The sequence below is a fragment of the Amia ocellicauda genome, chromosome 22 (genome assembly GCF_036373705.1).
Source record: "Amia ocellicauda isolate fAmiCal2 chromosome 22, fAmiCal2.hap1, whole genome shotgun sequence".
In the NCBI taxonomy this organism is placed as follows: domain Eukaryota; kingdom Metazoa; phylum Chordata; class Actinopteri; order Amiiformes; family Amiidae; genus Amia; species Amia ocellicauda.
Genome location: NC_089871.1, coordinates 8,615,445 through 8,642,128, shown reverse-complemented (window position 1 = coordinate 8,642,128; position 26,684 = coordinate 8,615,445). Strand labels below are relative to the sequence as shown.

Genomic DNA, 26,684 nt, shown 5'->3' with positions numbered 1-26,684 from the left:
TCAGTGTGTCAGTTTTGTGTGAGTGGATGGGGGGTGAATGGTAATTGCCCTGACCTGGGCTGGCTGCTGATACACTTCAGTTCCTGCATGTAGGATGGATGACACCTAGAGGAGACACAAGCACCCTGCAGGGCTGAGATCACCAGCACCGAGCTCCCCGTCGTCTCCTTGCAGAGGACACCATCAGACAGACCACAGGGGAACTGACACTCTCAAAGCATTATTAATAGGCACTGTTGCTCAGATGACATTTCTGCTGTGTTTATTACTTTGTCTCCCAGGGGAACGTACAGAGGATGCAGGAACAGGCGATGACCCTCAAACCTACAAAGAACATCTCACTGTCTCTCCTTCTTTTGTAAGTTCCTGCTTTTGGGTGCAAAAGAGAGTCCACTGCAGTGAAGACAGACGTTATGTTTGTGTGTTTTATTGTGCATTAGGCCGGTCGGGTTGGGGGGCATCAGTTTGCAGAGCGGGCATCTTCTCAAAGTCTCACCCGTTGGGAAGGAGGAATAACAGCATTGGGCAGTTTTCAGAAGAAAGGGGAGAGGTGCACCTTGTGTGTCCCGCTGCCGTGGCTCAGAACATGCCCTTGTACTTGACCCGGTCCTCCTCCCTCTTCTCCTCCATCCTCATGCGCAGGATGCCCAGCTCCTTCCTCACCGTCTTGGCCATGCCCGGGTCCAGGTCCAGGACCTTCTGGAAGTCCGCCTTGGCCTCCTCCTCGTTCCACACCTCCACGTTGGCCTTGGCTCGGATGTAGTAAGCCTTCATAGCTCCTGCCCAGAGAGAGAGAGAGAGAGAGAGAAAAGAGAGAGGGGCAGAGAGACAGAGAGAGAGAAAGTGTGGGAGAGGGACAGAGAGAGAGGGAGAAAGAGAAAAAGAAAGAGAAGAAAGATGATCTCAGTCGCCAACATACAAGAAAAATAGCACACACTCCAATGACATCAATGCAGTACACTGGCATTGTGGGGAGTGTGCTTGTGTGTGGAGCGTGTGCGGCCCGTGTGTCTGTGTGCGGCATGTGTGCCTCTGTGGGGGACATGAGTGGGCGTGCCGGCAGCCGGTCACCTGGGTGCTGGTTGATGATGTCTGTCGTGTGCTCCAGCACCTCGTAGTACTCGTCCGTCCTCAGCAGACACTGGCAGTAGTTGAGCGTCAGCGTGATGGCCATCTTCTCCAGCTTCAGCCACGGCACCTCCCAGGCCTTCTCCTGCAGCACAGAGCACAGGGTCACCCCGTCCCCCCAATGTCCCCATCCCACCCACCCGTCCCATCAGTGACCTCAGAGGAGATACTCTCGTGGTCACCAGCCGGTGTACCATTGATATCTGGGGCCTGACTGCTCTCACCTTGGTCTGTATGTTCTTCAAACAGATGATGGCCTCCTTGTACTTGTTAGTGGCCTCTTCATAGCGCCCCAGTTTGAAGAACTTGTTCCCCTGTCCGTGGAGGATTGGCACGGCCTTCAGCCTCTCCTCGTCGCTCAGGGCCCAGGACTCTCTATTGTACTCGCTGGGCTGTTCCACCTGTGACGCCGACACGGGGGGGGAGTTGAAGAGAGGAACCAGTACTGAAGTGTGAGGCGGCAAAGTCTGAGAATAAACTGTAGACTGACCTTGAGCAGCTCCAGGACGAAGAACAAGGGCTGGGGCTCCTTCTGCAGCTCGTCCAGGTCGCTGTAGCCCAGGCTGTGGTAGGCAAACATGTTGGCCAAGCCGCAGGTGTGGATGTGCCAGTCCACAGGGTCCTTGCCCTCCGCAATGCGCCGCAGGCTCTTGGCCACAATGGGGTACAGGCCTGTGTGCTGGGAGAGGGGCAGGAGACACACGGGTCTGATCACCTACAAGCCACCGCAACCCCCATCAACCACAGAGCACCTCGGCCAAGCCAGTGTGGCCGTCCTGGTCCAGGAGATGCACACACACGCCTCTAAACCCTAAAGGACCTCCTTCCGCTGCAGAGGGACTGAGCTGGGAGAACAGCAAGGCGATGAACTGTTGGAAACTCAGCAGAGGAAGTCTATTGTATTATTATTACTATATTATTTTTATGTCATTAGTGGCAGGTGTTTTAAAAGCTGCTGACGACACAGAAAACAGTGCTTTCACATCCCACAGACCTGAAAACCAGTGATCCCATGAAAAAGCTAATTGGAGAGCCGTAAACGCAGCCAGTGTGTGTGTCGGCTGTTCAAACCCGCTCCCACTAATCTGGTGATTAGTGCAGGTGAAACTCTTGCAGCTTAGCCCTGTGCAGGACTGAGATCTTAACCCCTCTCTCTCCAGAAGGATATGAACTGGCAAGGCTGGTTGGCTAAAATCAGACCGAGATCCAACCCCATCCTATCTTTTATCATCCTATGCTGTGGTTAATACTTCCGATATTCAGGCTTCTCTCAAACTGGACAAGAGTGAAGATGGGTTACCAAAGTGATTGATAAATTAAGCTAATTAAGTGGGCAGGAGACTTCCTCATAGTGGGGGACGTTGAGGGCTGGAGATAAACTGGTAAAGGAAATGTTCCCGAGACATTTTAAGAAGTTTGTCTAAGGCACTTGGCTGGTGGGTGTGTCCTCCTTCACTCCACTTCCACAAGTGAAAAGAAAAGATTAGCTATTTCTCTTACCTATTCTGCAGTTTTCCACTTGGCCAGCCTGCGACTCAATGGCCTCCAAACCCCTCAAACAAACACAAACAAACTAACAATGACCCTGAAAACAGTCCTCGGGACCCCCGGGAGTTGAGGGGCCGGCTACTCACAGTGACATCACACCAGAACTCCGCCACCTCCCCCAGCCGCATGGAGGTCAGCAGCGTCTCCCAGATCTCCAGCTTGAACATGTTCCCGATGACCACCTCCATGGGCACGCCCACCTTCTTACTGTCATCCAGGACGGTGCGCTCAGCGTCGCACAACTGCGTCCGGAAGTGGAAGGTCACCTGCAGGGGGGGGAAAGAGAGGTGTGCCAGGGTGGAGAGAGAGAAGAGATGAGAGAAGAGAGAAGAAAGAGGTAGAGAGAGAGAGGCTGAGAGAGTGAAGAGAGAGAGAGAAGAGATGAGGGGCACTGAGGAAACAAAGCAGGGGTACCTTTGTCCCGGTGATGAATTTGGGCAGGTCGGCCGCTCCCCCGTGTAGAATGGTCTTCTTCACGCCCTCGAAGTTGAGCAGCATGGTCTGGTCCATGGTGGCTGAGCAGAGGCGCGTCTCTGCGTCCGTCCGTGGGCTCTGAGGTCTCGGAGAGAAGACCTTTAAATCAGCTCTTTATCAGAGATTAACTGGAGGAGGATAATGAGATTATACACCCCTCCCTACCTCCCACAACCTCCTCCCTCTCTCTCTCTCTCTCCAGCCCGAGATAGAAAAGGCTTTCCTCAGCTCTTCTGCAGCCTGCGGTCGTCTCATGGAAGCTGCTAGAACCGGCCAGGGCCTTCAGACCCATCAGGGTGAGCTCTCCTGGAAATCAAAAGATTGCACTTTGTTCCAGTGAGATATTGGCCTGGGAGGACTGGGACCGGGGAGCTGGACAAGGGCTGAGACATTTACCCATTTCCCAACGGACGTGCATTATGTGTTTGTGAAAATAAATGAACTAATAAATCGCTAAAAAAACACAATTGTACCGGTTTCAGCATTAAGAACTGTCAGTGGATTATCAGCTGTCAGCAGCTGTTCACTCTGTTATGACAAACTGGGGGGAAGGGATTGGGTCCTTCCACGCTTACTGGCGACAGAGCGAGCAGAATATCGCGATTAGAATCTAACCTGCTTTGCGCGCTTGAGATCCTGCAGCGCCCCCTTGTGGTTGTTTTGCTGAAGCACACGCATGGAGGTTTCATTGAATCGCGAAGTTTAAAACCATGTATATCTTCCTCTCTAGCCATAAATAAAAGCTCACCACCGACACCCCCCCAGATTGTGCATTTTTGTGTGTGACTTTATTCTAAAACTTCCAAATCCTAATGTCATACTGATAAGGCTATTAATTTGCCTAAAAACGAAATCATATGAACACTCTATGCTGAACTGTGTCTGTGAAAAGCAGACACTTTCCACCCCAATCCACCGCATTACATCAGCAGGTTATTTTCTGCTTTCGGGGGGGGGGGGGGGGGGGGGCACATACAAACACAAACTGTAATTCCCACCACAGGTACTGAGCTCTGGACCTCAAGAAAAGCTCAGGTTTCTCTCTGAAAGTGGATGTTCTGTAAAGTTTATAATGGTGGGGGGCTGGTGTTATGTTATTTATTATTACTCGATTTCTCAGCAGACACCCTTATCCAGGGTGACATACACATTGTTTTTTACATTTACCCATTTATACAGCTGGGCATTTACTGGAGCAATCTAGGTAAAGTACCTTGCTCAAGGGTACATGTTATGTAAAGTAGCTGCAATTTAGTTTGACAGCTGTTGCTATTGCTTTGGCAATACTTTATACCGGTTGTGCCAATAAAGCACTTTGAATTTGAATTTGAATTTGAGTAACCAGTCACACAGGCCTCTCTTGGCCCAGGCGCTTGCACGTTCATCCTCATACCTGTCACCAGGTGAGCAAGAACTTCAGCCGTCCACACTGGGACCCCTGAGCTGAAAAAACTGACTCTCAGTCTCTCCCCCCTCCCTTTTTTTTCAGGACACGAAATGCATTTTTTCACCCTCAACCCTTTCACATCAAACAGAATTAGACTGTTTCTGTCCAATGTTCCTAAAGACTATAAAGGAGGGAGAGGTGAAGTGGAATTTTGTCTTTAGATTTAATTTCACAACAGTCTGTGTTTGTTTCTGACAGTTTTTACTTCCTTTGGGGTGTTTTTTAGGCCTTTACACCCTGCAGGGCAATTATCTGTTCCCCCCAAAACAACACACACAACTGAGCACTACCAGCTATTATTGTGTTGCAATCTTTACACAAAGACATCAACCACCAACTTCTATAATAATACTAATAAATATCAGTATTAGCAGTAGAGTTAATAATAATGATTGCACTGAAGTGTGATCCTCCCAGCAGAGGCGCTGTGATCGCAGGGCCAGGGGGCCGGGCTGTGTGAACGGTGACTCAGCAGAAGTGCTCGGCTGTGCTGTCGAGCAGGGAGGCAACGAGCCCACAGGCACTGCAGGCTGGGGTGTGCGTGCCTGCCTCAATAGCAGTGTGCGTGTGCCTGAGTACTAATTTGTACTGCTTGTGCTTGTGGGTGTGTGTGCGGCTCAATACCAGTTTACGCTGCGTGTGTGTGTGTGTGTGTCTGAATACAGGTCAGCATCAATCCTCTCCCGGAGACCGTGACACAGGGCTGGGAGTTAACACAAATACGCAAACTGAACTGAGTGAATCGACACAGTTGTTCAGCGTCACAGCAGCACAACACACCAGGGACTCTATCACAGCTGGCACTGAGTGGGGGGGGGGCTGTCACCGCTGCCAAGAGACAGAAAAAGAAAGACAAAAAAAGAAGGGAGGGATGTGAGTGGAAAGGGAACGGAGCTGTAGCCGGTGAGCCGGGGAGTCTCCGGTCCTGCCCGGTCGACCGCGGGGCTGAACAGGAGCCGACAGAGGACCGGTATGCGGTGACTCAGACGCCCTGCCGTCACAGACCTGTCAGACTTCTTCTCCCAGCTGTTCAGCTCCAGCCTCCCCCCCCGCCCGTAGCAGCACTCCTTGACAATACACAGCACACACAACTGACACCCGGCCTCCTCCCCCTCTCCCTCAGATCGTTCCTGCCATCGGCTGGTTGCATATGGCCTGAATGCGCCGCCTCAGCACTTTCATAAGTCTCTCTTACACAACGTTCCTCCGGCCCGGCTGTGGAATTTCAGTTTTTCTTTTTTTTTTTCACTAAAAACCATGAGGCAAACAAAACGTCTGAACAACCAGGAGGTGACTGGAGCGTTTGCAGGCCTCCACAGCGTCCCACGCCCGGCACATGGGGTCTCTCTCAGCGTGCCGTGAGACGGGCCGGTCACAGGGTCCACGCAGACCCTGACACTAACATTCCCGGGACGAGGGAGGCCATTCTCTAACGCTCAGGCTTGGCGATGTGTGTTGTGTATGAAGCTTCAGTGGTGCACATAATATCGAGCCAAGTAATATATCTTAAGATCTCCGTAAAGAAGCCTTGTTTTGTTTCTTTAGTTTGTGTGTTTTTTTACACCCACAGAGTTCCTTCTCTGAGTCCCACGCTGATGTGGCGGCTGTCCCTGGTGAAAAGATGGAGATCAACACCATTACGGTGACTTTATTCACTGACTTCAGGGAGGCTCTGACTGAGAGACAACCAGCGCCGAAGGGATTGATGCCGCCGGGGAAACTCGGCTAACTGGAAAACAGCGCCTCGGGGAGAGCCGGGGGCAGCGGATCGATATTCGTGTCAATAGGTCACTGTGGTGACAAGAGGCCTTCTTGACCTTGCGCCACTCGGGTAGACAGAGTTATCTCCGAAACAAAAACAGCGTCTGCCGGCCGGGGCCGCCGCTATCAGCTCTGTGAGGCAACCTGGCGCTGGCCTTTAGTCACCTCCGCAGCTCGACCTCTCCAAGGCTGCGCTCAGAGATTGTACAACAGGGCACAGTGTGTGTGTGTGTGTGTGTGTGTGTGTGGAGAAGGAAAACCTAGAGGCCGGGGGGGTGAGGTCTCGGGATGCTGTGGGTTGTGGGGGGGCGGAGGCGAAGGGGAATCAGTTGCACTTTTACTAAAAATAACTTTGAAGTTCTTTCCGACCACGTGGTCCCAGAGGTGCCACGTTGGGGAGCTGATGTTGTGATCGAGTGGATGGGGTCTCCTGTGCGCATGTGTCACCCCCATCCCCAACCATCTCACATCACACACACACACGACCTCAACTGAACGTCTGCAGTGAGATACTCCCTAACCCTTTCCCCGTCCTGTCAAGGGATAGACCTGCTAACGACATGTCAAGGTGAGAAGGAAGAGGGCGGGGGGGCTGTGTACTCGCCCGTCTGCTGAACACATCTTGTGAATGATTGATTCCTGAGGGCAGAGTACCACGGGAACCCGAGCGAGGTCAGGACCTGATTGGGCCGTGTTGAGAAACCTGTGTTTGTGAGAGGGGCTTAGCGGGGTCCACAGTGGAGATAGGAGTAAACGCTGAAGTGGCTTAATGTTTCACCTGGGCTGAACTGCTGCCTCAACATGGGAGGGTAATGGAGACTCGATTCAGCTCCTTTGTTCTGCCACGTATGACCCTACAATTCAATAACACTGTACACATCCACAGGCAATATTATGCCGACACAACACACACTAACTCCCAATGTTTATGGGAGACGTTTATGATCATATGAAGGAAATCGTAAAAAAACGAATTAAATAAAAAATAGAAAATGGCAACATTCTCCGGCTCGCAGGTTTCTGCTGAATCGAATGGTTTCTGGACGTATCGGCAAAGCTAATAAAGATTGGCTTGGCTCAGGAGCTCATCAGGGAGGGGAATAAACCACAGCTGAGGAGGGACCGGGTTGGGGAGAAGATACCTGAATGTGTCCGCCGACATTTTTGAGGTAAAGCCACAGTACCGTCAGCTTGAATCTCATTTAGACCAGCAGACAGCTGGGCAGCAGCATGAGCGCCCGTCCCCAGAGCACGGAGGGACAGGGGATGTATGAGGGCAGGAGTCACGTCTGAGGCTGTGATTGTGACCCATGCTGGGGATTTCGGCAGCGCTCAGTTGGATGCACCTCTAGAGAACGCTCCTGCTGTTGGTGGTCCTTTATTTAGCAACAGGCCTCACAGCGGTCATACGAGTCCCAACCAGCCCGGACATGCAGAAGACAAGCTGCCCTCGCCCCCTCGTCCCATCCCAGATGCAAAACAGGAGCGATCGGTCAGAGAGGTCAGCTGTGGAAAAAAAGAAAAAGAAATCAGAGTTTACGTGCCGGAACATCGCTCAGCCTCTCGGGCGTCTCCGGCAGGCTGGGGTTCGGCGAGGGGGGAAGGGATAGACGAGTCACGCCAACCTGCTGCCGGGAGGAGGGAGGAGCCGGGCGGGGTGTCAGGATCTGCATGGAATGGGAGGGAGAGCGGTGCTGCCTCGGGGGGGGGAGCTGCCCGGGCCTGCGAACGCATTGCCGAGACACTGCCGCGGCCTGGCCAACCCAACCGGGCTGCTGCCTGCATTCTGCCGTTGCTGGGACAGCAGTGCCGGAGACGCAACCTCCCCCACAACACACACACACACACACACACACAAACACAATAACATTTGAATCCCCCCGCATTCACTTTTGAAATACAGATCCGTCTCAAACCTCGGGACAGGAGTGTGTTTATGTGAGATGGGTAGTCTGTAGTCCCTTAAGAGTGTGGGGGTTGTGATGTCACGATCTGTGTGACATGTTTTTAACCTTTCCTATCAGAAGGCATTCAGGCTCTCCCCGATCGCGGCAGGATTCGCCCGAAACAGGAGGGGGGCCCGAGCTGAGCAACGGCAGCACAAACCAGGTGGCGCAGTTCTCCAGGGCGGCCCGGCGGGGGTGGGAGACGGACGTGCAGAGCTCTCCCTCAGCGAGCCCCACGCTGCCCCCCCCCCCACCCTCGACCTTTAGCTACATACCTCGGCACATAGAGCACACGATCACATGGCCCGGGCTGTTCCGTGAGCTCCGCCGCACCGGGAGACCAGCTGACCGGAGTGGATATTCTGGGATGGCTGCAGGATCAGTGGCAGTCCTGGGCTGACTCTTACCCCCCCCCACCTGGCTTTCTGCACAGCTCTGACAGCCCCCCCAAGTCGCCACGGGTGGCATGGCATAGAGCATTTATAATGATCATCATAAGAAACAGAAAGCAGTCAGACCATGCTGGTGGCAGGCAAGTATGATTTAAAATGTGTGTATATATGTTTAAGATGATAATATTTTAATGAATAGAACAGGTTAAATTATTACATATATAAGACATATAAGAACATTTCCATCATTTTCTTAATGTAAATATTGGAAGAATGCTTCCACAGTCTTCCTCTTCTGTGTGTTGTTGTGAAGCTGTGTTTGAGGGTGAGAAGGTCGGGCTTTGCTGGAGCTGTACAACAGGATACCTGCCCCCCCCACGGGCCTTGGACTTGTGAGAACTCCACAGAATGGAGGAAATCCTCGCCAGCGATTCTCCTGCTTCCAGGGAAGTGCTCAGAACTTAGAAAGGAAGAGGCAGCGTTTAATTATCACCCGAGACTCACGCACATTAGAATAACCCAGTTCAAACCTGCCGAGAGGCGTGCCGACGGATTTCCCTCGACGTCCGACTACTGGTGCTGAATTAATTTTCCTCGGCTACCACCCCCCCCAACTCCGCCCTGCTTCCCCTCACGAGCCGATCTGATTAATGCCTCAACCCCCCACCGTGCTCCTGCAGCGGTCTCTCGTGATGCATGGCAGGTCGATATAGGCTCAATGCCGATCGATGTGGAATTATAAAGGTTCTTGGAGGGGAAAATGACATACGGGTCACTTTTTTTTTTAATTAATTTATTTAATAAAACACATCAGCATCCCATCTTACAGTATCCTTGTAATACAACTGATACTACTGATAAGCTAATGGGATGCTAGTGGGGTACTACAGGGATACTAGTGAGATACTAGTGGGCCACGCTACAGCATTGAGCAGCTTTTGCTTGAGGGAGTCAATAACACATAATCCAGGCATTTACATCAAACAAGAGGCCTGCATGCCGGACCCACGGACATCTCTTTTCTGTGATGCTGTGCACAATTTTGCTTTGTCCCCTGGTTACTGTTGATAGTCTGTCAATTCAGGCTGGGAGGCCCCCTGTGCCCTGTGTGTGCATGTGTGTGCGTCTCTCTCTCTTATGAACTGCATGGAAAATCCCATACTGTTGAGCAAAAAAAAAAAAAAAAAAAAAAAAGTTTTATATAAGAGGTGATTCAACAGTCAGTTGACAAGTCTGGCGACGCGCCAGGGGAAAATCTGAGACCTCAGAAACAGGTGACCGCGGTGCAGAGCGTGTGGCGCTGGGCTCTCAGGCTGCCGTGTGACCGCCGTGGCTCGGAGGGAAGCAGGGGACAGTCTGGAGGTTTCTAGCGGCGAGTTTCAGTTTTCAGGCACGGCACCTGCGAGTCTTTGGTTATGGTTATGGTACGTCCAATTTATCAGCAGGAAAGGCGGCCACGACGGGGAGCAGCGCTGTGTTTGATGATGCTTACCAATGCAGACATCGTTCCTCGGTGGACTGGTCTCTGTTTGGGCCTCCTGGGGCCCGTCTCTCTGGTGTATCTGGGGGGTGTAACGCATTCAGACCAGTATGCAACCGCTATTACCAGCGACTGATTTGGCAAACCCTTTGCAGAGGGAGCAATGGGGTGTGGAGCGGCTGATGAGCAACAAATCCACCCAAAAGCACTTTTAGAAAATCCATCTCACAGACAAAGACATCACTCAGTGAGGGCTCGAAGGACGAGGACAGAACGAGCTCTGAGCAGACACCCCTCCGTCTTCAGGTGATTGTATAGAATTGGGCATTTTAAATGACGTCGAGGATATCCCAATCATGTGACCTGGTAGCAGACGGGGGAAGCCATTCTGTCGCTGCCTGGCGCGATTCAATTTGAATGAGAGGCAAGATCAACAAACAAGCAAGCCTAGAAACCAAGAAAACTAAGCAGAAGAGAGAGAACAAACGAGATTTAAAAGCAGGTAGAGACGTCAGGGAGAGATGCGTTTCCCCGGGAGCTATTTTCACACTGCGGTTCTCGGTGTCTGGGTCACTGTGCAAGAAGAGGTTTCCACCCTCCCCGAAACAGCTCACCTGTGTAATCTGTAACACCAGCGCGTTCCTCCCCTCCCTCGCCCCGGGCAGCGACCTGGCACGGCTTGCCCCGGATGCACGCCACATACACAATGACAACCTGAACAATCTTACAAACAGGGCCACGGTTTCTTCTTAGGCAACAAACTTGTCCCTCTACACTCAATCACCAGCTCCCAACAAGCCCATTGCAAATATTTATCTTGAACGAACCTACAGTAACCTTAAAACATCTGCCTTGGATATATATGTTTGTATATACACATATATACATACTTTTCTAACTTATTTTGAAGGTATAGACAGATTTTTTCCCCCTTTTTTTTTACCTGCAGTGATACAAGTGAATAACCCATAAATGTTATGATCTTTATTGTGAACTATAATATTGCATTGCGTTGCCAAACAGAAACAGTAACTCTGATTTAAGCCGTAAATTTTATTCTGGTGCACAGTGTAGGTCAACTAATCAAAACGCAATTCTAGAATCAACCTAATGTATCCAACACCGTTCCTACCTCCGCCTGTAGTGCCACTTCTGCCCCTCACTCAAGATCCCCCGTTTCTCAGAAAGATTTATCAATTAAAAATCAATCAGCTTCTCCCAGGAAGGTTCGTTTAACTCTTGATGACATCGCAGTGCAGAAGCAGAGGTTCTTACATCGACTGTCGCAGGCCCTGACAGACAAACCTCGTGGAAGACTTTAAATGACGTAGCAGAATTATTTTATTTTCAGTCGTTTTGACATGGTGGCAATTGGCAAGAGCAGAACGCAATGGCACAGGGGAGTGGGGGGGATTTGTAAAAGACCTGGCTTAGAAAAAAAACAAAACATCTTTGCATCTTTTTATTCGGTGGGATTAAATCCTAGAACAACAGTATCTCTCAGGGCCAGATGGTGAGACTCGGCACCAGAAGGAACTATTTTTAAAATTGCCGAGTTACCTGAACCGATGAACTGCTGTGCGCTGGCAGGGGGGTGGGCACAGCCGGTGGGGGCCTGCGACATATTACAGTTCCCTCCCGGTGATTGAGGACGTGGGTCTGCGGTCACGGCATGGGGGAGCCCAGGTTTGAGTGGGCGGCTCACAGCACCACGAGAGAGAGAGAGAGAGGCACTGTTGCGTCATGTCCTTTTAATAAGATTGGCCGTTTGGCTCGGGCAGCTGGAGTCAGTCTTTCCGTCATGTTACATAATCAACATTTAGCAGCGAGTGGGAATCGTCCGGGTAACCGGGCCCTCGCGCACGTCACAGGCAGGCCGGGGATTAGACAGCAGGGCTGCGAGGCAAGAGATTAAAGATTCACGATTGTTCCAGTTTCTTTATGCTTTTGTTGCGTTGGTTCTGGCGGTCGGTAGGTATATATGTATTCATTGACCATTCTCCCTCGGCGGCCACCGTCAGGACAGCCTCCAGCTCTCAGGAGTAGATGCTGCTCCCGAGAGCTAGAGGCTGTCCTGACGGTGGCCGCTGAGAGAGAGGTTACCGAAAAGCATGCCGTATAGCAGTGTTATCTCGCCCAGGTTATCTACGATGAATCGGCGCCGGTGAACACCTGACCCCTGCGACTCACCGTCTGTAGGTTAAACCCAGGGATTAGAGGTCCTTCTCCAACAATGGCTAACAGGAGATTAGGCCAATGTTATTTAAATGCATATGCATAGACACAGATGACAAGGCGTCCTGGTTTGCATATGACGCAAGTGCTCCACAGACCTGCAATGTGAGCCCAGTGACAAGCAAATTGATTGTGAACTCTCGGTGCCTTCCCCCCGCCACGGTTTAATAATCCCTGTAAGCAGCTTTCGCAAGACTCAAGCAGGTTGTAAAGCCACCGCTGGGGGCCCTTGATGGCCCCGCGCACAGGGAATCAGCCGGTCGGTGCGTTGGGAGGCCGATGACTCACCGAGACCGAATCTTCTCGGTTGCTAGGTTCTAGGGAAGCGAGGCGGAAATTGGCAGGCCTTGGATATGCTTTAACTCCTCACTGCAGACCTGGCAGGCTCCACGAAAGATTTATAAGAATTAAACAAAATATTGTTCCAGTGAGAAACCAGAGGGAGAAGCTTAAATATCCTTGGGGGGGAATTGGAGCTGGACATTGTATCGAGGAGGGTCCCCAGCCCCGCTGCCACGTATTCATTGATTTAAGCAGCGTGCGCCAAGGAAAACAAAAGCCAAACAGCTCAGCCGTTGGCTGCAAAGAGTAAACCATCTAGCCAAGAGGACTTCGATCGGGTCCCACATTAACCCAGTGGGTGGCCAGGGCGGTCTTAAGCGGTTAGTCCAAGCGGTTGATTAGTGATTTGTCCGCAACGCAACAGATTCGACAACCTCCCCCAGTTCACTGCGTCCAGCATTGACCTGGAGCTGGCAAGACCTCCAGCCCTGAACCCTGACCCACATCTTGAGGAGAACAAATCTGGGAGATGAATTTAACTCCCTCTGAGATTTCCCATCTGTACTGGTTAGGTCTGCAGTTTTTGCGTGACTGACCAGTTTTTCCACCGCTGCGAGGAAACTTTATAACCACTCAACTGCAACCCCAAAACCCCACTTATTCATGAAGGTATGGCTTGAACCCACAGGGCTGACTTAAGTCTCCAACATGATGAGCAATCTAAGGACCACAGGGGGGCCATGGAGGGAAATTAGTTCAGGATTCTTGGGGCAGAATGACTGAAGTACAGGAGCAACAGGTGGATTTACATAAATATACCCCCACAACACTCACTTTTTCCATAAGACATACCTTCCCGAGCCTTTGATGTAAGCGATTAAGATCTACTGCCATTACAGAGCTATTTTATCAGTGAATGCCATTCAAAAAAGATTAGAGTTCACAGCCCGTAATAGCTGCTAAATACCTGCTCTTCAAATTGCTCCCAGATCTGCAAATGCCTCCCGCTCAACTCTCACTGTGGCCGCATGGCTCACCGCAGCTTAAAGCCCGGGTTTAGGAATTAACACCAGGAACACGTGCAGGAAGCGGTCTTTGAAATCCAGAAGATTCAAAGAATAAAACTGTCTGATGGCAGGCACACATTTTTACACTCTCTCCTCCCACAGAAAATCCTTTAATAAGGAGTTCTACACACATACGCAAACTAAACACACAGGGCTGGGGGACGAGGTCTGGAGAAAGAGGGACTGACTGCTTAAAGTGCTTTACAAACCCCCGTTGCATAGTCCGCACCCCCCTGAACCTTACAGCTGTTCAGGAGACCATTCCCCCCCCCCCAAATGAACACAGACTTCCAAGCTTTTTTAATTGGATGTTTATTTTTATTAGTCAGTCAATTACATTACAGATTCCATGCAGGTGAGATGAAAGGTTTTATTTTGCAGTCAGGTTTCCTTTTCATTGTGGAGAAACTTTTTATACAATGTACACCAGAGACACTTTGCAGTTTATTAAGCATTTAAAAAGGAAGAATAAAACCATGCATGCCATTTCAAAAGATAACATCCAGCATCTTGCAATCCAGAACACCCTGCAAAAATTATCAATTGATAAGGTGTTGCAATTCTAAAAATAACTGGCAAAATCAGTCCCATTATTCAGCCAAGAAGGCAGGAGAGCAGGGAGCTGTCCTAGGATGGATCGACATGGGAGAGGAGGACATTTCTAAGACGCTGCTACTCCACACTGGCAAGTCAATCTCTATGGTAGGAACGAGCCGGACCGAGCTGTAGCAGACCGGCGTGCCTGTGCTTCGAAGACACGCCAATCCTCTTTAACATCACCACCACAGAGAGCAGCGCAAGGGATTTTATTGCCGTGGTTAATATTGACAGATTGATTACTGTGCGGAGAACACTTGGACAGCACCCTCTATTGCTAGTCCATCATTCAAGCCCACAGTTTGACCGGCTTTGGTTACCGGCGACAAGGGGCTCGGCAAGACCGCTCTGCAGCTAAAAGACACCTGAATCCACAGACCGGCAGAGCAGAGATGTGAACAAAGTAACGCACACATGCAGAGTCCCACATTAAAAAAAATGTTACAGCTCTCTATGTCAAGGTTGCCATTTAAACCAAGTTAAATTGCTTCTGCACCATGTACATTGGGCTCTGCTGTTGGAGGAGGGGGGCAGCCAGCCACCAGCCCCTCCCTGCATCACTCCGTCCCCCCGCCGCTCCGTCCCAGGGGAGGCATCTGGTTCTGCTTAGCATCCAGAACATTCCCCACCTTTGTTTTCTCCGTCTGTCTCGCTATTTAAGGGCTGCGTTTTCATATCCTGTTTCCCCTCAGATGCTTTCTTCTCCTTGAAGTGAGATTTACGAGCAATGACGGTTATTTGCGACTGCGTTCGTGTGTGTGTGTGGGTGTGTGTATGTGTGTGTACACACATGTGGCGTGCCAGGAGATACGGAGCTACACAAGGAATACCTAAAAAGTGAAAATAAAATAAAAACACATTCAAATGAGACAATGCCAGCAGGCCAGGGGATACGAGGTCGACTGCGAAACTATGTAACTTATTGGAGAATTAAAGATCGGAAACGGGCAAAATCTCCGACAGGGGTCTGCCCACACCGAGTGTTTACGGCTTCCAGACACTCAGTCCTCAGTCAGATGTTTCCAAAGACCTTTCTCCCCCCTCCCACTTAAGTTAGGCAGCTGCTCAGTGTCGGTCCTGCACCCAAATAAGGAGCAGGGCCGTGTGTGAGGAATGCGATCGAGTCTGCGGAGTTGGTGCGCCTTTGTTTATGGCTGGGAGGCGACGGGGACGGAGCAGGATGGTCTGGGGGGCATTCGTGACACACCCTGGAAGGGCTGCATGGCATCAGAGTTACCCCTACACAATTACTCTAATAACAGCACCCAACTGAGACGGGGGATGGGGGCAATGCCTTTGTATATGGCATGAAACAGGGGGTAAGAAATGGGGCACAAAAAAACTGTACAGAGTGAAAACAGCAAAAGATCCATGCAGTCATCCTTTCCCACGTGTCCAGGGTTAGGGGACATATCCTTACCTCCCAGCTTTGGTGTGGTTTCAAGGTCGGGGGCAGGCACCTCTCTCTCAGATCCACAAGCTCCGCCTCCTGCTGCCCCCTGGTCCCATGACGTCGCCCACGCCTGTGCCATGGCAGGAAAGAGCCAACCACAACAGTTCTTCAACTGGCAGCTTTAGCTGGTGACAGGGACATAAAGCTTGCCAGTGAAGAACTGCTGCAGATCAGCCAGCAAACGCACAATCGCTCTGTCCCCCGGGCGAGTCGGCCGTGCCTGGGGCGGTACCTGGAAAGAGACGGGAGAGAACAGACACCCTATTAACAGCATTCAGTCTAGACCACCTCAGGAGGGCCCAGGCCTCCAAAAGTCCCAGACAGACAGACTCCCTCCCTCCCTTACAACCTGATACAGACATAGGGCTAAGACAATTGGGGAGTTTAGGGAATTTAGGCGATGGTTAGGAGAGATACTGACTGGGGGGGGTAAATTAAAATGGAATGAATTCCACTTGATTAACAAGCATCCCGTGGAGAGGCTGCAGAGAAAGCGCTTCACCTGGCAGGTTTGTTTTGTTGGTCATAATCCCCGGGGGTTGGATCTCAGCATTGTATAAGCAGTGGAAAGAAGGAACGAAAAAAGCACTAATCTAATCTATACGGCAGATCAGTCCGGTTTAACACGTCCTCGTAATTCAGGTCTGAATAATGGTTCACAACGCAATGGCAGATCAAGCTTGTGATTGTGGATTAGTGCCTTTCTACAGTAAAGCTGTGGAGTCGTTGACTAAACTAACCACACATCCGATGTGTGCCGCGGACAAAGACAGCTCCTCTGCCTTCTCAACCCAACATGAATTAACAGCTCCCCAGACCTGTGCCGACTCTTGGCAACACCTCCAGAGCAAAAATTGAATTCAGACTAATAAATCCTCCAATTTACCACAGTCAGAGAAAGACTTCAGCAGCAAGCCAGCACCGAGTCACTGACACATAACAGGACTGGCTACTCCCCGGGCCTAAAGCATTCAAACCACGGACTCCACAGATCTTTTCCGACTCAGCTACCGTTTTAGCATTCAGTGAGGTCTCGCCTTAATTGAAAACAGATAAATACCATGCCTCCGGACAGCTCTTCTGCTTTTGTTCATGCTAAACGGCAATGCAGCGAGTCTCCGACGATTTATTACACCACAATTGGAATTTCCTCCCTTTCTGAACAGGCAAAAGAGATTCGAACAGCCACTCGAGGCCTGAAACCACCTCTGCTCCACAATCACACCTTCTCGGGCACCTTGTTTGCTCCCACGGCACAAGTCCCCAGAGTCATACAAAATAAATCTAATCGGAAAACACTCCACGGCACACTTTGCATTCAAACAGACGAAGTGAAAATGTGCAACGCAGTTCACAGCCTGACATTGATGTTGCAGTTCTGTGCCGCGATGCGAAACACTGCTTCCTGGCCGTCTGAGAGAAGTCCCTGGCACGCTCGGAGAGAGAGAGAGACAGACCAGCCAATACTGTGTACAGTGCTGCAGAGAAACCCGCTGACCCTGTGCGTTTCTCAGGGCAGCGCCGGTCCAGTGGAAAACTCCATTCACCCCAGACGGCCTTGAAAGCTTCAGGTCTGGCAAAACTTCACAGACTGTGCTGTAGCCAGTACGGCAGCACAGCACTGGCCACACAGACAGCACTGCCCAGTCCTGGGAAGAAAAAACCCATGCCACAGATGCAACTGCATTAAATTACTTAAAATGAAAAGCATAACACAGCTGCAAGAAAAAATACTGACAAAATGTCTTCACTGACAATCCAATACTCCTCTCCCCTCCACCCACCGCAATCAGAGCGTTCAAATGAGTTTTGACCCTTTTTTACAAACGCTTTTGAGTCCTTGGCACCCCTCCGGTGAAAGGAGAGCACGATGGTACTGTCAAAAGAGGGGCAGGCAGTACCACAGCAGGGAGAGTGTGAAAGCAGACACCTATCCCGACTATTATATTTCTCAATCTTATCCAGAGCGACTTCCAATATATCCCATTCTTTTTTACATACAACTGGGTTTTTACCAGAGCACTCTAAGTTCACAATGCGCAGGTGAAGTAACACTGCAAACTATTACATCAAGTTAACAATTGCTGAAGCTTCCCCCACGCCCCGCCCCACCCCAGTATCGCGCAGGAGAACTGCTGCATATTTCAGGATGGCAACATTTGCGATTGGCAGCGTGACAGGAGCTCCGGCCGCAACGCTGTGGCTTGTATACAAGCCAGGCTCTGCTCCGAGGCCCAGGAGTTTTGTTGCGTGACGATCAAATCTGAAAGGCCGTAGGGTCACCGCAGGCTCCCAAACCCCCCCCCACCAGTCACTGCTGCAGACAACACTGGGACACGATCAGAAGCTCAGGATGGAAATAAGCATCTCCACACTCAGGTCTCTGGTGTAGAACAACGGCACCGAAGGATCTGCTTCCAGACTGAAAAGGCGTGCCAATTATCCCCCCACACACCCAAGCGACGACTCGTGAGTGGATCCCCTGCGTCGAGGTGCTACGCATCCCCCCCAGTCTCGGCTGCGGGGGCCGCTCGGGTTATTGACAGCAAACAGATTGCTGTAGGAACCAGGGAAGTGAGTCACAATGCATCACACCACGAGGCCCATTGACAGGGCGCTGCAGCAGACGAGAGTGACGCACACAGTGCTCAATTACACACTCTCCACCATCACACCCACCCCAGGCAGTTATTTATACTCGCTCTATAGACGCAGAGCCAGGCTTCACTTTTTTTTTTCCTGTCTCTTCCCCCCCCTTTAAAGTCGCATATCTGCAGCACGATCAGCATTCAACATCTTCTGTGACTAAGAGTGAAAAAAGTGAAAGGATCCCCTGAATATAAATGAGAAAAAAAAATATATATATATATACACACTGAGTCGATGACAAGGGTTACATCCCTGACCAGAGCAAATTAAAAGCGTTGCTCATCTATAAAACACACAGGCAATACTGGAGGGAGTTGGAGAGAAGACTCCCGTTGCACAGCACTTTAATCCACTCTGAGTTTTAGCTGCTCAACCCAACACCAGCAGAGCCCCATTTATTTTATTTTTAACCAATATGAAAGCATTCCCACTCAGATCCTGGAAGGAGGTTTAAAACACCGATTCTCTCCACCACTGAGGTCAGGCGCAGAATATGCAAGTATGTGAAAAACCCAAGGCGGATCAGGAGCCTGGCACATCTCCCCTCCCCCACTTTTCTCACAGCCTTCGACAAGCCCGGAGGAGGTGGGCCGGCCTGCGGACAGATCAATTGCAAGCCCACCTGTCCTGGGAAACGAGCTCTAGAAATACCACCGACCCCCCCTTTAAACAGAGGGTGTAAACAGGAACCTGGGCCTTTGGTCTTATCCGCAGGACAGACGTAAACTAGACATCCTGTTGCCACACTCGGGCGCATGGCGCTCAAACCGGGCGACTCAGAGGTCCCGGTGATGCAAGAGCCTCATCCTGTTGCCCCACAAGCGACGCAGTTAACGCAATGCAAGCGCAGATAGCGATCGCTAGAGCGGCTAAAGGAAAAAAAAGTCAAAATAAAGATGCCGGGGGGGTGGCTGAAGGGATTCAGAGTGCTGTAATGAAACAGCAATGACAGCAGGCACTGAGGAGTGCGGGCGGCTGCCAGGGAGCTGCCTGCCCATCTACACATGAGTCCTCATCTGAACCACATTTAAAAAACAGCAAGACGTGAAATAAAGCAAATGTGACTTGTGGTGACATCGCTTCACTGTGAGGCTTCGAAAAAAAAAAAAAAGACAGAAAACTAAATTAAGGTCTAAAATAAATGAGAGGAGATTTCAGCAGGCCATGAAGAGACAAGTTCCTTGCTAAATTTATGCAATGCCCCCCTCCTATCTTTCACTGCCTCCCCTCATTCCCTCCCTCCGCCCTGCACAGCCCAGCGGGAGCAGAGACTCCGCCGGCAGCAAGCGCAACAAAATAGTTTGATATAAAAAGAGGAAATTCCAGAGGCATTATACAATGGAAACGACTGCAGGGAAACACGGAAGCAAAGCAACCATCTCTGGAATTCGTATAATCTCGGCTAATGTCTGTGCGGGGAGATTGGGTTTCATGCGAGTGCGAGCTGCGGGTGGTATGTAGGATGGGGAGAGAACGTGCGTGTGCGCGCGTGGGGAAGGGGGAAGGGTGCGCTAAAGGTCAGCAGAGAAGCACCGCTGCCAAACAACTGGAATGAGAAACTGCTACAGCCGGGCCTTGCTACAGTCAACTCTGACCAGAATGGCCTCAAGAGTACCTCCTACTGCAAAGGCACTAGTAGGAGGACAAAAAAATTACAGCAGAAACCAGCCCTGTTCAGACAACTGCACCACAGTCACCCTCTCCTGCAGGAAACAGGGCCCGTCTCAGGGCTGAGGAGCACTTCTGCTTCAGTGTGAAGATTCGAGCACCAGACCTGTGGGAACGTCTGGTCCTCATTTGGCACCAGCCTTCTGCCTTTTTACTACCATGTGGCATTCCAGGAACACTGTGTAGCTTTCAGCAGCTCCCAATTGGAGCACGGCGGCAGCTCCTCCCAGGCCTCGGTCTCTGGGGCGGCGGGCAATGGGCGACGCGGACTGAACACACAGTCAAGACAGTAAACCATCGCTCTCTCACTCTCACACAGGGGTGTAGAGGGGGGATGGGGAGAGGCCCAATGTATACAAAATCCTTCAAAGCTATTACACACACAAACTGCAAGATCTTGACCATCTAAGTGCGGGTTTTCCAAGTGGCTGAGAGACAGCAGAGGACGAGAGAAACGGGGGGGGCGTTTGTTCGTCTGCAGTTGAGCTCCGCGGAGACCCCGTGCCGTGTGACCGCCGCTCTCCCGTGGACCTGGAAGCTGCGCCGAGAGCCGAAAGCCTCGAAACGCATTCCAGTTGCAGGAGATTAGGAAGCGCAGCTCCAGCCAGGCTCTTATGCGAACTACAAAGGCGCAGTGTAAGGCGCACTCATTAGCAGGAGCCGCGCACAACCGCCACCCGTCTGAAGCCGAGATCTGCACTCTTCAGAAGCCAACCCTGGCAACCGGAATGAACGTGGCACCGTGAACAGCTCTGGCTTTGACTGCTGTGCCTCCTTATGGCTGCTGAAGCGGTGAAAGTCATTACACTGACGCACGATGGTCACCTGCGACGACAGGCACGGAGAGACACTGAGGATTTGTCTAGCGCCGAGAGAGAGGGAGAGAGCTGCCCAATTTCTACTCTACTCAATTTAGCCATACCTTCACTGCACTAGTGAGACAAAATTAACTTCATTAGAGGCACGCACAGGACTCAGTGTGCCTCCCTTCAGGCACATTAATGCGTTTACAGCGAGAACGCTCTTTTAGGAATCGAGAACAAGCATAAATTGCATTAGACGCAGGAGGTCGAGACAGACCAGACTCGCATTCGACATAGCGGCTGTGAACACAGATTTACTGGCATTCTATAACGGCGTATAAAAACGAGCCTTCAGATAATTCTCCAAATTCTTCTATTTGCATAATCAAATCTCTTTTAAAGAGGCAGCAGTGGTTATGAAACCACAGTAATGGGAACCGGGCCTGGTATCAGGGCTGTACGCGCAAAGCCAAGAAATCCACTCCAGTGCGTGGTTATCTACCACAAACAGGGCTGAAGTTAAAATAGTTTAAGACGTGTCTGCACCAGTCTGAGTTAACGTTACAGCGCCAATGATGCAAATGACCCGCAGCCAGAACATTTGTGTAACTCCTGATTAGGGCAGACCAGGTTAACAACCTTGAAGTAAATGCAGAAAAGGGGATGTGGAAAAAAAAAAAAAAAAAAAAGCACTCATTTAAAGGGTCATTTAAGGTTTCCTTCCCCGTGCGGCACCTGGCCCTCCTCAGCGGGACTCGGCCAACGGCACAAACACCAACCTGAAAGCCAAGATTCGTCCAGGCGGACACAGTAAGAACTAATCAGGAAACAGTGTGCGCACTGTTTTCAACAGGTCCGTTCCTGCTCGCTCAAATTGCTCGTTTCTGCCTCTTTCAGTTGGTCAAGACTCGATGCCATGCATTCCTCGGATGCCTGGTGCATATGGCATAAATTCCATCGAGTCTGCAGAGGCCCTGAGCGCTGTCTGAACTCTGTTCCAAGAACTGGCTCCTCCCCCACTCTCTCTCTCGCACAGGGTCTCTTTTAAACGCATGAATCAGCACAGGGAGGAAGGCCACAGGAGTCCCCAGCAAGGTCTCCGGCGGTGCCAGAGAGACCTTGAAGCAGGGTGGGCAGGCCTGGGCAAAGGGAACTCAGTCCAGGAAGGGGGTGAGGGAGGTGGCAGGCAGGAGGCTGGGGGGGGGGAGTTCTGGGAAGTTCTAGAATAGCGGAAGGGAAAGACCTGCCTCCGCACCACAAGGTTCACACCGACAGACCTGCATCTGAGAAACCCTGCCAGCTCCTCGGCTATGCACTGCAGCTACGGGACATGCATTGAGATGGGGGCCAGATATTCTTTTCGTACACCAGCAGCCACAGGGGAGGGGAACAGAAGAAAAAAACACTGCTGTGAAATCCAAATCTGATCCACAGACAAACGAGGTCGATTCAGGCACTGCTTGGAAAAGAGATGCATCCTCTGTATTCAGGATTTAGCAATACTGAGATCTGCCTTAAAGGAAAGGGGTAAACTTTTCATTCTACAAAACTACATGCCCCCCCAACATATACAATCAGTAGGGAACCAGTCTGGCCCAAGTCCAAGGTTTTCAAACACTGCAGGGTTGAGACTCACTACAGACTCTACTCGAGGCCTCGTCAGTCTCTCACTCTCCTCTAACTGGCTACAGATGTACAGATGCCTTCCTACCACTGCGGCCCTTCAGGACCCCAGAGGAAAACTGCAGACCGCCACCGCTGTCCTTGAAATGCCAACACCCATGGAGTCAGCCAGAGCCATAACGGCCCTTCCTAACGCTGCCTCCTTCACACACACACACACCCCCACACACACACACACCTGTGAGCCGAGCACTTATTTATATGACGATAATGAAAAATGAAATATTTATAATCACGCCATCTTGCATTCTTCTCCTACACGCATTGTTGTAATTAATAGCTACAAATAAAAGCAGGGCAGACAAGGGTTGGGAACTGCGACCAGGTGTTGTTCACTCTCTCAAGCTGCCGCCTCCGGGGCCGAGTTCTCTGGATGCCTTCAAACGCGCATGTAGCGCCGACCTCAAATCAAGTTTGATAGTAAATTTTTAACCACAGGAAATGGCGCTGCGAGATAAATAATAAATGATCGCGCCGCGTGTGATCTGAGACATGCGTGCGAAGCGGCTCGGCGAGGAACCGTGGGCCGGGGTTGGCAGGGACCCGGCACAGGCACAGGCAGCTCGTTCCTCAGTCGCGCACTGGCGATTTCTCCCTTTCCCTTCTGTACAGGAATAATGAAACAGCGCAACGGAGCGCTTCCGGCCACAGGATGGGGCTCCAGCAGATGCGGAGGTGAAAGCAGACTCTCGCCGCATCGGAAGGCCTTGGCTTAAACCGATCCTTCCCCGTATCTGCTCACACAATTCCACTTATACCACTGCGTGCCAGGGAACCGTACATGTTTATATTATACATAAACATTTCCATGATACAGCCCTGGGCCGAGTTGCCAGGCGGGTACATCAGCTCCTGAAACCGGTCTAATCAGGTTCAGATTGGACTGAGCCACAGGCTTGATCCCATCAGACTCCACTTGGGGCTTTCCGGTACAATTAGTAACAAACAAACACCTGTGTACCCTTCACGTGTGTAACAGGGATGAGGAGGAAAAGACTAAGTTAACCCAAAATGGCAAAATTCAAGCAGGATAAACTATTTGAAAGTTCTACAGAAGAGAAAAACACGACCTTAAATAGCAACAGACCCTGTGACTCCTGCCTCCGCCTGACACTGACACAAAAGCAGCCGGGAGAGAGAGAGACAGGTTCGGCTCCAAGAGAGTGTACAAATGGCTCGTCTGAACTGGCAGGGTGGTTGTGCTAAGCCTCAGTATTCTCTGCGTCTTTTGGCGTCGCATTAATACTCAACAGGTCTTAACAGATGACCATGCCGGGCACATCCTGCCCCTGGCGTCAAGCTGACTATCTGACCCCCGCCCTTTGGTAAAGGGTAGAAGATGTAGCCTAGTGTCCATGGCAGACCTACATTGCCACGGACACTGAGCGGCAGGAGAAGGCGTAGAGAAACTGTTGAACACTGTACCAAAGAATAGCACTACTTAATAAAAATAAATTTGCTATGTTCTTCTTTTTGGCCATTTACCATCTCTCCCCTGCTCTCTTAAGCATTTCACAGCTTCCACCTTCAGCTGAAACACCAACGCTCTCTCCAAAGCCCAGAAGAATGACAACCACAGGAAGAAAAAATAATCATGACCCGGAAGGGCGCGCGAAAAGGTTGCGTCCCACATCGTCTCTCCACAGCCGACGGCAACATCAATGGACTCAGTAACCGTTACAACTCATTTAATCATGGTGTGGATGTAGGAACGGGTTCTGAAGCTTCAGCCGTCCAAACTCGGGAAACAAATAAAACTTCCAAAACCCATTTTTAATTCCAAGTACTTATCTGGGCTGCATTTTCCTCATAGCTTAGCAATGGAATGAATGTCAGACCATAGCGAACAAGAGAGCCAGTATTACCCCCCCCACACACACACACACACACACACACAAATACAAAAATAGAGATTGTTTAGTCACTCAATTAAATTTACATTTTGGATCAGATCTTGCACCTAGTTTTCAGAACATATATCTTTCGTGAAGGAGAATTAATAACATTTAAAAAAAAAAAAAAAAAAAACATATACTCAACCTCGTTTAAGCAATTTAGACTGCATGATTATAGGATGTATTCCACTTAAATAAAAAACGGACACAAAAGCACTTCATACAGAACATCTTGGATACAAAAATCTCACGTCATTGTTGTGCAGAAAGTCACCTGCAGGATATTACAATTTAACCACCTACGAGAATGAAGGACTTCCTGATGGTTGGCGATATACGAGTGCGCTGCACAAATGCCAATCCCAGTTTCACACGTACAAGGTGATACAATATCCCGGGACACCTAGGTCATCATAAAGACCGCACACCTGCCGGGAAGCGAGGGAGTGACAGGAGAGACCGTCTGAAGCCCCAGGAGGACGAGGTTAAACAGCTTAGCTAGTACCTCCATCATCAGCTGCATTAGGTTTGAGTCAATACCCATTGAGAGGCTGCTAACACTGCACAGAAACTCACATCACTGTCCTAGTGGGGCCACCGTATAAACCGACATTCAGGAATGCCAGACACTGAGATCAACCACCCCCCCTCATTCCCAACACTGTGCACTGAAATTCAGGGTCACAGTTATCAACAGTGCCTGTTTAAAGACTAAATCACATCAGAAGTCACATTTTTAATTCAAATATGAAAGGCACTTATTTGTGTGAGTGAACAGCTTTCAATTGCTATTGAGCAAAGCAGCTCTGCGGGGAGCAAGGACACCGGCACCGAGGAGAGGGGTCCGCAGTTCACCTCGCTCAATTGCTCTGACACGCAGGAGACTGTCCGTCTTTGAGTCCCACACGCTCCAGGTTTGCACAGGATTATATAAAGCAACAGGAATGGAGGCCCCGATGTGGCAGCCTCGCCTCGCTCTCAGGGTTAAAAGGGTGGATCAGTGGGAGTGCGCAGGCCTCTCCGGCAGTCACAGTTCAACTCAAGACAACCCCTGTGTTGAAATCCCCCAACTGCACGGTTGCATAAGCATGAGTTGCACAGAGGGCATTTAAACATTTAAAAGTTACATAATTCCAGTTTCAACTTCAACAGCACAGACAAACCAAAAAATACAAAATAAATCCACAGACAGACAAGTCCCCCTCTATGGCCATCAGTAACCAGTCGTCACCAGAGACCTGAATGTTCCAGTAATAAGTGGCACAGCTTCAGCACAATTAGCTCCAAAAGCAATCTTAATCCAGTAATTATATTAATTACAATTAATCATTACACTTTCTTCCCTCAACACACGCTTCCTCCCACCCCCCTCCCTCCCTTAATGCCATTATGAAAACGATTGCTTTTTAAATGCAAGTTTCTTCGCAGATTTCTGAAGCACTCTAAACACAATCAATCCAGCATATAAAACCGTTAAATATGAATTACTAAATTAATCACGGGGCTCAACATCAGGAAACTGAAAGACTGCTACCTCCCCACATTCAATAACGAGACATTTGCATTTGTTAGATGTACACGCAAGCAAATCAGCACATGAACATTTACATAAGGCAGAAATGCGGTTATACCTTAATTTGCTGCTCGGTGATCAGATCGCACGATTGAAAAAAACTAGTTCTGGGAATCCCAAGATTTCACCAATTAAAATCACTTTAACGCTTCCGTTTCTGCTGGATTTACTTTAATACCCCGGCTTTGATCTAGAGAGCCCAGCTGCCCACGTCCTGACAGAAGTACTTCTGAGGGTGTTGTCAAAGTGCAGTCTAAGCCGCCGACTTTTCGATGAAATCAATCTTAACTGACAACACCGCAAAAAGTTAGAGGAAAAGGCAGGGGGGGAAATTCCTCCTTTTAGAGAGAGAGGTGCTGCACTGAAACGCACATCGCAGGGTGTGGTCTTCTGGAATTTGCCTGGCTGTCTTCTCACGAAAAAATGGTTTTAAAGGTTAAATGACTTCACACGCAGGCGATGAAATCCCATCTGCCTCGGAAAGACATGGTTATCTGCAAATACCGAGCTGAAGAGCAAAAAGCGCAGCCCCTCCTTAAGGGAGACATCCGAACTGAAGGGGGGGGGTTGGGGTGGAGCAAACGGATCTTCCCGTGCATTTAT

The 26,684-nt window shown here is 50.3% G+C and overlaps 1 protein-coding gene and 1 long non-coding RNA gene across 3 annotated transcripts; both read right to left on the bottom strand.

The window, feature by feature from the left end:
• Positions 1 to 245: 245 nt before the first annotated feature.
• Positions 246 to 3,251, bottom strand: aipl1 (aryl hydrocarbon receptor interacting protein-like 1). Of its 2 annotated transcripts, none has more exons than XM_066695972.1 (6): positions 3,091 to 3,251; positions 2,877 to 2,942; positions 1,619 to 1,807; positions 1,353 to 1,529; positions 1,072 to 1,213; positions 246 to 779 (listed from the first exon to the last, which is right to left on the bottom strand). In XM_066695972.1, exons 1-6 carry the CDS (start codon positions 3,184 to 3,186, stop codon positions 580 to 582), a joined length of 870 nt encoding a protein of 289 aa, XP_066552069.1. In that variant the 5' UTR covers positions 3,187 to 3,251; the 3' UTR covers positions 246 to 579. The 2 variants fall into 2 exon arrangements, with proteins under 2 accessions (XP_066552069.1, XP_066552070.1); XM_066695973.1 differs by having other exon boundaries at positions 2,763 to 2,942; positions 3,091 to 3,243.
• An 11,125-nt stretch (positions 3,252 to 14,376) lies between these two features.
• On the bottom strand, positions 14,377 to 16,856 carry LOC136718252 (uncharacterized). The gene is made up of 2 exons (XR_010805267.1): positions 15,778 to 16,856; positions 14,377 to 15,187 (listed from the first exon to the last, which is right to left on the bottom strand). It is a non-coding gene; the product is annotated as an uncharacterized LOC136718252 (long non-coding RNA).
• Between the last annotated feature and the right edge of the window lie 9,828 nt (positions 16,857 to 26,684).

What these genes read in the sequence shown, in the direction of transcription:
- aipl1 (XM_066695973.1), bottom strand. Translation starts at nt 3,186, where the DNA reads ATGGACCAGACCATGCTGCTCAACTTCGAGGGCGTGAAGAAGACCATT. An exon ending in TGAAGAACATACAGACCAAG is followed by an intron (nt 1,214 to 1,352) that starts GTGAGAGCAGTC and finishes TCTGTGCTGCAG; the next exon opens with GAGAAGGCCTGGGAGGTGCC. An exon ending in CATCATCAACCAGCACCCAG is followed by an intron (nt 780 to 1,071) that starts GTGACCGGCTGC and finishes CTCTCTGGGCAG; the next exon opens with GAGCTATGAAGGCTTACTAC.